The sequence below is a fragment of the Rhinoraja longicauda genome, chromosome 19, assembly GCF_053455715.1.
Source record: "Rhinoraja longicauda isolate Sanriku21f chromosome 19, sRhiLon1.1, whole genome shotgun sequence".
In the NCBI taxonomy this organism is placed as follows: domain Eukaryota; kingdom Metazoa; phylum Chordata; class Chondrichthyes; order Rajiformes; family Arhynchobatidae; genus Rhinoraja; species Rhinoraja longicauda.
In genome coordinates this window covers 22341416-22357093 of record NC_135971.1, presented here as the reverse complement: position 1 = coordinate 22357093, position 15678 = coordinate 22341416, and the positions used below count along the sequence as shown (strand labels likewise).

The 15678-nt window shown below is 41.2% G+C and overlaps 1 protein-coding gene across 1 annotated transcript in view; it reads left to right on the top strand.

Moving 5' to 3' along the window:
- LOC144603196 (complement C4-like) overlaps positions 1 to 15678 on the top strand; it is a 127285-nt gene that overhangs the window by 99551 nt on the left and 12056 nt on the right. The window contains 2 exon segments of the mRNA XM_078416376.1: positions 3820 to 3922; positions 5234 to 5323. Coding sequence (XP_078272502.1) covers positions 3820 to 3922; positions 5234 to 5323 — 193 coding nt within the window.

Sequence of the window (15678 nt, the reverse complement as noted above, 5' to 3'; positions counted from 1 at the left end):
TGCTCAGTGTAATGGTGGAGGAGAGGTGAGGGTCTGGGGGCGGTTGGTCAGGAAGTCCTTGATCCATTGGCAGATGGTTTGGGAAAATCCAAGGTCGGAAAGTTTGGTGACCAGTCTGCTCGGGATGACCGTGTTAAAGGCAGAGCTGAAGTCGAGGAAGAGCATCCTCACATAGCTCCCCTGGTGTTCAAGGTGGGTCAGTGCAGTGTGAAGAGCAGTGTCGATGGCATCCCCTGTAGACCTATTTGCTCTGTAGGCAAACTGGTGTGGGTCGAAGGTGGGTGGGAGGCTGGCTTTGATGTGCTGCAGGACCAGTCTCTCGAAGCACTTTGTGATGACCGGTGTGAGTGCTACCGGACGGTGGTCGTTAAGACCGCTGATGACAGACTTTTTCGGCAGTGGGATGATTATGGCGGACTTCAGGCAGGGAGGGATGGTGGATTTTAAAAGGGACAGGTTGAAGATTTTTGTGAAGACCTCAGATAATTGGTCTGCACATTCCCTCAGCACTCTGCCCGTCACACCATCGGGGCCTGCAGCTTTCCTGGGATTCACTGCTCTGAGCACGCGCTTAACATCATACTCCTGCACAGTGAAGGTGTTGCTGTCAGGTGCTGGAGAGGGTGTTATGTCTGCCACTGTAGCTTTCACCTCGAAACGAGCAAAGAAACAGTTAAGTTCCTCTGCCAGCGAGGCGTCGCCGTCGGCAGTCGTGCGGTTGCTGGTCTTGTAGTTGGTGATGTGCTGGATGCCTTGCCATACCCGCCGTGGGTCATTGTTGGAAAAGTGGTCCTCAATCTTCCTCTTGTAGGACGCTTTGGCATCCTTGATGCCTCTCTTCAGGTTGGTTCTAGCAGCACTGTATAGAGCTCTATCACTAGACCTGAAGGCGGTGTTACGGTCCTTGAGGAGAGACCTGACATCCTTTGTCATCCAGGGTTTTTGATTGGGATACAACCGGATGCGTTTGTCGACGGTGACATTGTCAACACAGTTTTGGATGTAGCAAAGTACAGTTGATGTGTACTCCTCCAAGTCCTGATCCTCAAATATATCCCAGTTGGTCCTTTCGAAGCAATCCTGCAGCTGCGAGGAAGCTCCTTCAGGCCATGTCTTAACAGTCTTTATGGTGACTGGAGCTTTCCTCCTGAGTGGGGTGTATGCTGGAGTTAGGAATATGGACAGGTGATCTGACTGCCCCAGGTGTGGTAGTGGTGCTGACCTGAAACCCTTCTTAATATTTGAGTAAACCTTGTCTAGTGTGTTTTTCCCCCTGGTAGCACATCTTATGTGTTGTTCAAGTTTCGGGAGAACTGACTTTAGGTCTGCATGGTTGAAGTCCCCGGCTATGATGTGGGCTGCTTCTGGATATGTGCTCTGTTGTGAGTTTATTGCACCGAGCAGGTAGCCTAAAGCTGTGCTAGCGTTAGCATTCGGTGGGATGTAGACTGCTGTTACTATAACCCCTGTAAATTCGCGAGGAAGGTAAAAAGGCCTGCATTTAACTGTTAGGGACTCCAGATCAGGAGAACAGTGGCTATCTATGATTTGGATGTTAGTGCACCAGTTGTTGTGCACGTAAATGCATAACCCCCCCCCCTTGCTCTTACCGGAGTCGATGTTTCTGTCCCAACGAAACGCTGTACGCCCGGCTAGCTCAATGGCTCCGTCTGGGATAAGTGGATGAAGCTATGTCTCTGTTACTAAGAGAATGCAACAGTCCTCCACGAGTTTGTTTGCTGATATCTGTAGTTTTAGTTCGTCCATTTTGTTGATGATGGATCTGGCGTTGTTGAGAAACATGCTGGGTAGCGGTGGTTTGTGTGGCTGTCTCTTTAGCTTGGCAAGTATACCGGACCGGCATCCTCGCTTTTGCTTCCTGTTTCTCCTCCGCCTGCGACACCTGTTCGCGCCGACAACAATCCACGGAGCGCCCGGTGTCCTGGCTATCTCTTCCGGTATATTTCGCGGGTGTGGAAATTCGCGCACAAGGTCCCGATTGCACTGGAATCCTATGATCAGAAGATCCTTTCGGTTGTAGGTAGGATTTGCCTGATTTTCCTGGTTTGCATGACTAAAATTGACTAACAGACATAACACAGATAACACACATAAAACGCACCGAAAGGGAGAGCTGTGAGCCGCTGCGTCTGTGCGCGCCGCCATCTTATACTCAATTGTAATCATGTATTGTCTTTCCGCTGGCTGGTTAGCGCGCAACAAAAGCTTTTCACTGTATCTCGGTGCACAGGACAATAAACTAAACTGAACTAAGTGTGTAGGAAGGAACTGCAGATTTACTAGTGCCCTCCCCCAATTCCAGGGTTATAAATGCCCTCTGTTAATTTCCATTAGTTGCGCCCCGCATTAATTCCCCAGTTACCACCAGCACCACCCTCTGCGTAGAAACCTTGCCCTGCAATTCTCCATTAACCTCCCCCCACCCCCCCCCCCCCCCCTCCACCGTAAAGCTACGCCTTCTGGCCTTTCCCAGCTTCACCTGAGGATAAAGGTTCTGACTGTCTACCATCCCAATGCCTCGCGTAGATTGAGAGGGTCAGAGAGAGCGTGGAAACAGGCCCACATGTTATACATTTTAATTTTGTGGGTTGAATTTAAATTTTGAATTTAATTTTGATTTTGATTTTAATTTCAATTTCAATTTTAATTCTAATTTTGATTTTGATTTTGATTTTAATAATTTTAATTGTAAATTTTGATTTTGATTTAGATTTTAATATTGATTTCAATTTCAATTTTAATTTTGATTTAGATTTTAATTTAGATTTTAGTTTTAATTGTAAATTTTGATTTTGATTTTAATATTGATTTCAATTTTAATTTCAATACCAATTGTAGATTTTGATTTTAATATTGATTTCAATTTTGATTTTGATTTAGATTTTAATTTTACTTTTAATTTTGATTTTGATTTTAAAATTGATTATACTTTTAATTTTTAAATTTAAATTTAAATTTAAATTTTAATTTTAATTTTAATTTAGATTTAGATTTTAATTTTATTTGTAAATTTTGATTTTGATTATAATATTGATTTCCATTTTAATTTCAAGTCTAATTGTAAATTTTGATTTTGATTTTATATTGATCTCAATTTCAATTTTGATTTTGATTTAGATTTTAATTTTATTTGTAAATTTTGATTTTGATTATAATATTGATTTCCATTTCAATTTCAAGTCTAATTGTAAATTTTGATTTTAATTTTATATTGATCTCAATTTCAATTTTGATTTTGATTTAGATTTTAATTTTATTTGTAAATTTTGATTTTGATTTTAATATTGATTTCAATTTTTTTAATTTAGATTTTAGTTTTAATTGTAGATTTAATTGTAGATTTTGATTTTGATTTTAAAATTGATTATACTTTTAATTTTTAAATTTAAATTTAAATTTAAATTTAAATTTAAATTTAAATTTAAATTTTAATTTTAATTTTAATTTTAATTTTAATTTTAATTTTAATTTTAATTTTAATTTTAATTTTAATTTTAATTTTAATTTTAATTTTAATTTTAATTTTAATTTTAATTTTAATTTTAATTTTAATTTTAATTTTAATTTTAATTTTAATTTTAATTTTAATTTTAATTTTAATTTTAATTTTAATTTTAATTTTAATTTTAATTTTAATTTTAATTTTAATTTTAATTTTAATTTTAATTTTAATTTTAATTTTAATTTTAATTTTAATTTTAATTTTAATTTTAATTTTAATTTTAATTTTAATTTTAATTTTAATTTTAATTTTTATTTATTGATTTTTATTTATTGATTTTTATTTTTATTTTGCAGGTCAGCAATGAGAAGGAATGTGTGATATTTGGGGCGAAGCAGGTGATTCCCATTGGGTTAATCCAACCTGCAAGTGCCACACTTTATGACTACTACAACCCAAGTGAGTATATCTGTTTGGAATCAAGAGTCTAGTTTGTTCAATTGGCATTTGCAATGAGCTCAGAACAATGACAATGACAATGACAATGACTTGCTGCAGCCACTTTACCTGCAAACCTGCAGGTGAGTGGCTGCCTCACAGGATCACACACTCACACACTCGCACACTCACACGCTCACATACTCACACACTCACATATGCACACGCTCAAACACTCACACTCACACACTCACTCACACACTCACTCACTCACACACTCACTCATTCACACGCTCACACGCTCACTTGCATACTCACACACTCACTCATTCACACACTCACATGCTCACTCACACACACATTCACACACTCACTTGCATACTCACACACATACACACGCACTCACACACTCACTGACACACTGACACACTCACTGACACACTCACGCTCACTTATTCACACACTCACACACTCACATGCTCACACGCTCATATGCTCACTCCCACACTTACTCATTCACATGCTCACTCACACACACATTAATACACTCACTCACACATTCACACATGCACTCACACACTCACACGCTCACTGACACACACACTCACTTATTCACACATTCACCAACACACTCACACACTCACTTATTCACACATTCACCGACACACTCACACACTCACTTATTCACTTGCTCACACACTTACACACTCACTTATTCACACGCTCACACACTCACTTATTCATATGCTCACACACTCACTTATTCACTCACTTATTCCAATACTCACTCACATTCACTCACATTCACTCACATTCACACACATTCACACACTTACTCACACATTTACGCACATGCACTCACACACTCACTGACACACTCAGCTCACTTATTCACATACACTGCCTCACATACACTGATACACAATCACCCACTAAAATACACAAACTCCTTCACACACTCACACACTGACACACACTCACAAGCTGACACACACACAGACACACACACACAGACACACACACACACACACACACACACACACACACACAGACACACACACACACATACAGACACACAGAGTGTGTGAGAGTGCGTGTGTGTGTGAGTGTGCGGGTGCCACTGACGTGAGACCCTGACGTGAGAGGACGCTGGCGTTGTTTATTGGCCGCTTTTCCGTTAGGATAGTTTGTCTGTTTGTTTTTATGTTGATTGTTTTTGTAAAGCGCTTTGAGCACCCGATAAGGCGCTATATAAAATAAATGCTTATTATTATTATTATTATTACTGATCGCCGCTGGGTGTGAGTGTGCTAACGGGCTGTTGTGTTTTAGCGTCCCGCTGCACGGTGTTTTACAACGCTCCGGACCAGAGCAAGGTGGTGAACAAGTTGTGCCAGAATGACGTTTGTGAGTGTGCTGAAGGTGGGTGACAATAGACCATAGACAATAGACAATAGACCATAGACCATAGACCATAGACCATAGACCATAGACCATAGACAATAGACCATAGACCATAGACCATAGACCATAGACCATAGACAATAGACAATAGACAATAGACAATAGACCATAGACAATAGACAATAGACAATAGACCATAGACCATAGACCATAGACAATAGACCATAGACAATAGACCATAGACCATAGACCATAGACAATAGACAATAGACAATAGACCATAGACCATAGACCATAGACAATAGACAATAGACAATAGACAATAGACAATAGACCATAGACCATAGACCATAGACAATAGACAATAGACAATAGACAATAGACCATAGATGCAGGAGGAGGCCATTCGGCCCTTCGAGCCAGCACCGCCATTCAATGTGATCATGGCTGATCATTCTCAATCAGTACCCCGTTCCTGCCTTCTCCCCATACCCCCTGACTCCGCTATCCTTAAGAGCTCTATCCAGCTCCCTCTTGAATGCATTCAGACAATTGGCCTCCACTGCCTTCTGAGACAGAGAATTCCACAGATTCACAACTCTCTGACTGAAAAAGTTTTTCCTCATCTCAGTTCTAAATGGCCGACCCCTTATTCTTAAACTGTGTGGCCCCTGGTTCTGGACTCCCCCAACATTGGGAACATGTTTCCTGCCTCTAACGTGTCCAACCCCTTAATAATCTTATAGGTTTCGATAAGATCCCCTCTCATCCTTCTAAATTCCAGTGTATACAAGCCTAGTCGCTCCAGTCTTTCAACGTATGACAGTCCCGCCATCCCGGGGATTAACCTGGTGAACCTAAGCTGCACGCCCTCAATAGCAAGAATATCCTTCCTCATATTTGGAGACCAAAACTGCACACAGTACTCCAGGTGCGGTCTCACTAGGGCCCTGTACAACTGCACACAGTACTCCAGGTGCGGTCTCACTAGGGCCCTGTACAACTGCACACAGTACTCCAGGTGCGGTCTCACTAGGTCCCTGTACAACTGCACACAGTACTCCAGGTGCGGTCTCACTAGGTCCCTGTACAACTGCACACAGTACTCCAGGTGCGGTCTCACTAGGTCTCTATACAACTGTATAAAGGCTCCCGTTCACACCAGCTCCACGTGATCCCACTTTCCCATCCACCCCCTACACACCAGGGGGAAACTTACAGAGGGGGTGATTAACCCACAAACATCTTTGGAGTGTGGGAGGAAACCGGAGCACCCGGAGGAAACCCACGCAGGTCACGGGGAGAACGTACAAACTCCGTACAGACAGCGCCCGCAGTCGGGATGGACCCCGGGTCTCTGGCGCTGTGAGGCAGCAACTCTACCGCTGCACCACCACTAGTTGTGGGACCAAGGTAACCAAGAATCATTGGGGAATCAGTTCATAAGTGATAGGAGCAGAGTTAGGCCATTCGGCCCATCAAGTCTACTCCGCCGTTCAATCACGGCTGATCTATCTCTCCCTCCCAACCCCATTCTCCTGCCTTCTCCCCGTAACCCCTGATAACTGCACTAATCAACAATCTATCTATCTCTGCCTTAAATATATCCACTGACGGCCTCCACTGCCGTCTATGGCAACGAATTCCACAGATTCACCACCCTCTGACTAAAGAAATTCCTCCTCATCTCCTTTCTAAAGGTACGTCCTTTTATTCAGAGGCTGTGCTCTCTGGTCCTAGACTCTCCCACCAGTGGAAGCATCCTGTCCACATCCACTCTATCTAAGGCGAGGAGTGGACAAAGATAGTCTCGTCCAATTTTAAATGGTTTGCCACGTTCTTTCTACATTCTCCCTCTGCTGGAAACATCTCCACATTTTGGATGAGAACATGATTAGCAAGTTTGCAGATGATACAAACACGCTACACTCTACCTTCTATACTCTACACTACACTCTATACTCTCCACTCTAGCTCCACACTCTATGCTCTACACTCTATATTCTATACTCTACACTCTACACGCTACACTCCACACTCTACGCTCTACACTCAACACCCTACACTACACTCTACACTCTAAACTCTGCACTATACTCTACACTCTACACTATACTCTACACTACACTCTACACTCTACACTACACTCTATACTCTACACTACACTCTATGTTCTCCACTCTAGCTCTACACTCTATGCTCTACACTCTATATTCTATACTCTACACTCTACACTCCACTCTACACTACACTCTACACTCGACACTCTACACTCTACACTACACTCTACACACACTCTACACTCTACACTACACTCTACACTACACTCTACACTCTACACTACACTATACACTTTACACTCTACACTACACTATACACTCTACACTACACTCTACACTCTACACTACACTATACACTCTACACTACACTATACACTCTACACTCTACACTACACTATACACTACACTCTACACTCTACACTACACTCTAGACTCTACACTACACTCTACTCTACACTCGACACTCTACACTACACTCTACACTCTACACTACACTCTACACTCTACACTCTACACTACACTCTACACACACTCTACACTCGACACTACATTCTACACTACACTCTACACTCTACACTACACACTACACTCTACACTACAATCTACACTACACTCAAAACTACACTCTACACTCTACACTACACTCTACACTCTACACTACATTATACACTACACTCTACACTACACTCTACACTCTACACTACACTCTACACTCTACACTACACTCTACACTACATTATACACTACACTCTACACTACACTCTACACTCTACACTACACTCTACACTCTACACTACACTCTACACTACACTCTACACTACACTCTACACTACACTCTACACTACACTCTACACTCTACACTACACTCTACACTCTACACTACACTCTACACTCTACACTACACTCTACACTCTACATTCTACACTACACTCTACACTCTACACGCTACGTTCTACAATCTACACTCTACGTTCTACACTCTACACTCTACACACTACACCACACTCTACACTCTACACTACACTCTAGACTCTACACTACACTCTACTCTACACTCGACACTCTACACTCTAGACTCTACACTACACTCTACACACACTCTACACTCTACACTACATTCTACACTACACTCTACACTCTACACTACACTCTACACACACTCTACACTCTACACTACACTCTACACACACTCTACACTCTACACTACATTCTACACTACACTCTACACTCTACACTACACTCTACATTCTACACTACATTCTACACTACACTCTACACTACACTCTACACTACACTCTACTCTACACACTACACTCTACTCTCTACACTACACTCTACACTACACTCTACACTACACACTACACACTACACTCTACACTCTACACTACACTCTACACTCTACTCTACACTCTACACTCTACACTACACTCTACACTACACTCTACACTCTACTCTACACTCTACACTACACTCTACTCTACACACTACACTCTACTCTCTACACTACACTACACTACACTACACTACACTCTACACTATACTCTACACTCTACACTACACTCTACACTACACTCTACTCTACACTCTACACTGCACTCTACACTACACACTACACACTACACTCTACACTCTACACTGCACTCTACACTCTACTCTACACTCTACTCTACACTACACTCTACACTACACTCTACACTCTACACTACTCTACACTCTACACTACACTATACACTCTACACTACACTCTACACTACACTCTACACTATACTCTACACTCTACACTACACTCTACACTATACACTCTATACTACACTCTCCACTCTACACTACACTCTATACTCTAGTTCTACACTCTATGCTCTACAATCTATATTCTATACTCTACACTCTACACTCCACACTCTACACTCAACACTCTACACTACACTCTACACTCTAAACTCTGCACTATACCATACACTCTACACTATACTCTACACTACACTCTACACTATACTCTACACTACACTCTACACTATACTCTACACTACACTCTACACTACACTCTACACTACACTCTACACTCTACACTACACTCTACACTACACTCTACACTACACTCTACTCTACACACTACACTCTACTCTCTACACTACACTACACTCTACACTACACTCTACACTACACTCTACACTATACTCTACACTACACTTTACACTCTACACTACACTCTACTCTACACTCTACACTACACTCTACATTACACATTACACACTACACACTACACTCTACACTCTACACTACACTCTACACTCTACTCTACACTCTACACTCTACACTACACTCTACACTACACTCTACACTCTACACTACACTCTACACTCTACACTACTCTACACTACACTATACACTCTACACTACACTCTACACTCTACACTACACTCTACACTCTACACTCTACACTACACTCTACACTACACTCTACACTCTACACTACACTACACTACACTCTACACGCTACACTACACTATACACTCTACACTACACTCGACACTACACTCTACACTCTACACTACACTCTACACTCTACAATCTACACTCTACACTACACTCTACACTACACACTACACTACACTCTACACTATACACACTACACTACACTTTACACTCTACTCTACAATTTACACTCTACACTATACATTCTATACTCTACACTCTACTCTACACTCCACACTGTTAGTGTACAGTATAGAGTGTAGAGCTAGAATGGAGAGCATAGAGTGTAGTGTAGAGATTAGAGTGTCGAGTGTAGAGTGTAGTGTTGAGTGTAGAGTGTAGTGTAGAGTGAAGAGTGTAGTGTAGTGTAGTGTGTAGAGTAGAGTATAAAGTGTAGAGTGTAGAACATAGAGTGTAGAATGTAGTGTAGAGTAGAGTATAGTGTAGAGTGTAGAGTAGTATAGTGTGGAGTGTGGGGTGTAGAGTGTAGAGTGTAGTGTAGAGTGTAGAGTGTAGTGTAGAGTGAAGAGTGTAGTGTAGTGGAGAGTGTAGAGTAGAGTATAAAGTGTAGAGTGTAGAACATAGAGTGTAGAATGTAGTGTAGAGTAGAGTATAGTGTAGAGTGTAGAGTAGTATAGTGTGGAGTGTGGGGTGTAGAGTGTAGAGTGTAGTGTAGAGTGTAGAGTGTAGTTCTACACTCTACACTCTACACTCTACACACTACACTAGACTCTACACTACACTCTACACTCTACACTACACTCTACACTCTACACTACACTACACTCTACACTACACTATACACTCTACACTACAATCTATACTCTACACTCTACACAATACACTACACTCTACACTCTACACTACACTATACACTCTACACTACACTATACACTCTACACTCTACTCTCTACACTACACTCTACATTCTACACTCTACACTACACTATACACTCTACACTACACTATACACTCTACACTCTACTCTCTACACTACAATCTACACTCTACACTCTACACTTTACACTCTACACTCTACACTACACTCTACACTCTACACTACACTCTACACTCTACACTCTACACTACACTCTACACTATACACTCTACACTACACTCTACACTACACTCTACACTACACTGTACACTCTACACTCTACACTCTACACTACACTCTACACTACACTCTACACTACACTCTACACTACACTCAACACTACACTCTACTCTACACTCTACACTACACTCTACACTACACTCTACACTACACTCTACACTACACTCTACACTCTACACTCTACACTACACTCTACACTACACTCTACACTCTACACTACACTATACACTCTACACTACACTCTACACTCTACGTTCTACAATCTACACTCTACGTTCTACACTCTACACTCTACACTCTACACACTACACTCTACACTACACTCTACACTACACTACACACTACACTCTACACTACACTGTACTCTACTCTACACTCTACACTACACTCTACACTACACTCTACACTCTACACTACACTCTACACTATACTCTACACTACACTCTACACTCTACTCTACACTCTACACTACACTCTACACTACACTCTACACTACACTCTACTCTACTCTACACTCTACACTACACTCTACACTCTACACTCTACACTACACTCTACACACTACACTCTACACTATACTCTACACTACACTCTACACTCTACACTACACTCTACACTCTACTCTACACTCTACACTACACTCTACACTACACTACACTCTACTCTACACTCTACACTACACTCTACACTACACTCTACACTACACTCTACACTCTACACTACACTCTACACTACACTCTACACTCTACACTACACTATACACTCTACACTACACTCTACACTATACTTTACACACTACACTCTACACTCTACACTCTACACTCTATACTCTACACTACACTCTACACTCTACACTACACTCTACACTCTACTCTACACTCTACACTACACTCTACACTACACTCTACACTACACTCTACTCTACACTCTACACTACACTCTACACTACACTCTACACTACACTCTACTCTACTCTACACTACACCACACTCTACACTCTACACTACACTCAACACTCTACACTACACTCTACAGTCTACACTCTACACTACACTCTACACTACACTCTACATTACACTCTACTCTACTCTACACTCTACACTACACTCTACACTCTACACTACACTCAACACTCTACACTACACTACACTCTACACTATACTCTACACTACACTCTACACTACACTCTACACTACACTCTACACTCTACACTACACTCTACACTACACTCTACACTACACTCTACTCTACACACTACACTCTACTCTCTACACTACACTACACTCTACACTACACTCTACACTACACTCTACACTATACTCTACACTACACTCTACACTCTACACTACACTCTACTCTACACTCTACACTACACTCTACATTACACACTACACACTACACACTACACTCTACACTCTACACTACACTCTACACTCTACTCTACACTCTACACTCTACACTACACTCTACACTACACTCTACACTCTACACTACACTCTACACTCTACACTACTCTACACTACACTATACACTCTACACTACACTCTACACTCTACACTACACTCTACACTCTACACTCTACACTACACTCTACACTACACTCTACACTCTACACTACACTACACTACACTCTACACTACACTATACACTCTACACTCTACACTACACTCGACACTACACTCTACACTCTACACTACACTCTACACTCTACAATCTACACTCTACACTACACTCTACACTACACACTACACTACACTCTACACTATACACACTACACTACACTTTACACTCTACTCTACAATTTACACTCTACACTATACATTCTATACTCTACACTCTACTCTACACTCCACACTGTTAGTGTACAGTATAGAGTGTAGAGCTAGAATGGAGAGCATAGAGTGTAGTGTAGAGATTAGAGTGTCGAGTGTAGAGTGTAGTGTTGAGTGTAGAGTGTAGTGTAGAGTGAAGAGTGTAGTGTAGTGTAGTGTGTAGAGTAGAGTATAAAGTGTAGAGTGTAGAACATAGAGTGTAGAATGTAGTGTAGAGTAGAGTATAGTGTAGAGTGTAGAGTAGTATAGTGTGGAGTGTGGGGTGTAGAGTGTAGAGTGTAGTGTAGAGTGTAGAGTGTAGTGTAGAGTGAAGAGTGTAGTGTAGTGGAGAGTGTAGAGTAGAGTATAAAGTGTAGAGTGTAGAACATAGAGTGTAGAATGTAGTGTAGAGTAGAGTATAGTGTAGAGTGTAGAGTAGTATAGTGTGGAGTGTGGGGTGTAGAGTGTAGAGTGTAGTGTAGAGTGTAGAGTGTAGTTCTACACTCTACACTCTACACTCTACACACTACACTAGACTCTACACTACACTCTACACTCTACACTACACTCTACACTCTACACTACACTACACTCTACACTCTACACTACACTATACACTCTACACTACAATCTATACTCTACACTCTACACAATACACTACACTCTACACTCTACACTACACTATACACTCTACACTACACTATACACTCTACACTCTACTCTCTACACTACACTCTACATTCTACACTCTACACTACACTATACACTCTACACTACACTATACACTCTACACTCTACTCTCTACACTACAATCTACACTCTACACTCTACACTTTACACTCTACACTCTACACTACACTCTACACTCTACACTACACTCTACACTCTACACTCTACACTACACTCTACACTATACACTCTACACTACACTCTACACTACACTCTACACTACACTGTACACTCTACACTCTACACTCTACACTACACTCTACACTACACTCTACACTACACTCTACACTACACTCAACACTACACTCTACTCTACACTCTACACTACACTCTACACTACACTCTACACTACACTCTACACTACACTCTACACTCTACACTCTACACTCTACACTACACTCTACACTACACTCTACACTCTACACTACACTATACACTCTACACTACACTCTACACTCTACGTTCTACAATCTACACTCTACGTTCTACACTCTACACTCTACACTCTACACACTACACTCTACACTACACTCTACACTACACTACACACTACACTCTACACTACACTGTACTCTACTCTACACTCTACACTACACTCTACACTACACTCTACACTCTACACTACACTCTACACTATACTCTACACTACACTCTACACTCTACTCTACACTCTACACTACACTCTACACTACACTCTACACTACACTCTACTCTACTCTACACTCTACACTACACTCTACACTCTACACTCTACACTACACTCTACACACTACACTCTACACTATACTCTACACTACACTCTACACTCTACACTACACTCTACACTCTACTCTACACTCTACACTACACTCTACACTACACTACACTCTACTCTACACTCTACACTACACTCTACACTACACTCTACACTACACTCTACACTCTACACTACACTCTACACTACACTCTACACTCTACACTACACTATACACTCTACACTACACTCTACACTATACTTTACACACTACACTCTACACTCTACACTCTACACTCTATACTCTACACTACACTCTACACTCTACACTACACTCTACACTCTACTCTACACTCTACACTACACTCTACACTACACTCTACACTACACTCTACTCTACACTCTACACTACACTCTACACTACACTCTACACTACACTCTACTCTACTCTACACTACACCACACTCTACACTCTACACTACACTCAACACTCTACACTACACTCTACAGTCTACACTCTACACTACACTCTACACTACACTCTACATTACACTCTACTCTACTCTACACTCTACACTACACTCTACACTCTACACTACACTCAACACTCTACACTACACTACACTCTACACTATACTCTACACTACACTCTACACTACACTCTACACTACACTCTACACTCTACACTACACTCTACACTACACTCTACACTACACTCTACTCTACACACTACACTCTACTCTCTACACTACACTACACTCTACACTACACTCTACACTACACTCTACACTATACTCTACACTACACTCTACACTCTACACTACACTCTACTCTACACTCTACACTACACTCTACATTACACACTACACACTACACACTACACTCTACACTCTACACTACACTCTACACTCTACACTCTACTCTACACTCTACACTCTACACTACACTCTACACTACACTCTACACTCTACACTACACTCTACACTACACTCTACACTACACTCTACACTCTACACTACACTCTACACTCTACACTCTACACTACACTCTACACTACACTCTACACTCTACACTACACTACACTACACTCTACACTACACTATACACTCTACACTCTACACTACACTCGACACTACACTCTACACTCTACACTACACTCTACACTCTACAATCTACACTCTACACTACACTCTACACTACACACTACACTACACTCTACACTATACACACTACACTACACTTTACACTCTACTCTACAATTTACACTCTACACTATACATTCTATACTCTACACTCTACTCTACACTCCACACTGTTAGTGTACAGTATAGAGTGTAGAGCTAGAATGGAGAGCATAGAGTGTAGTGTAGAGATTAGAGTGTCGAGTGTAGAGTGTAGTGTTGAGTGTAGAGTGTAGTGTAGAGTGAAGAGTGTAGTGTAGTGTAGTG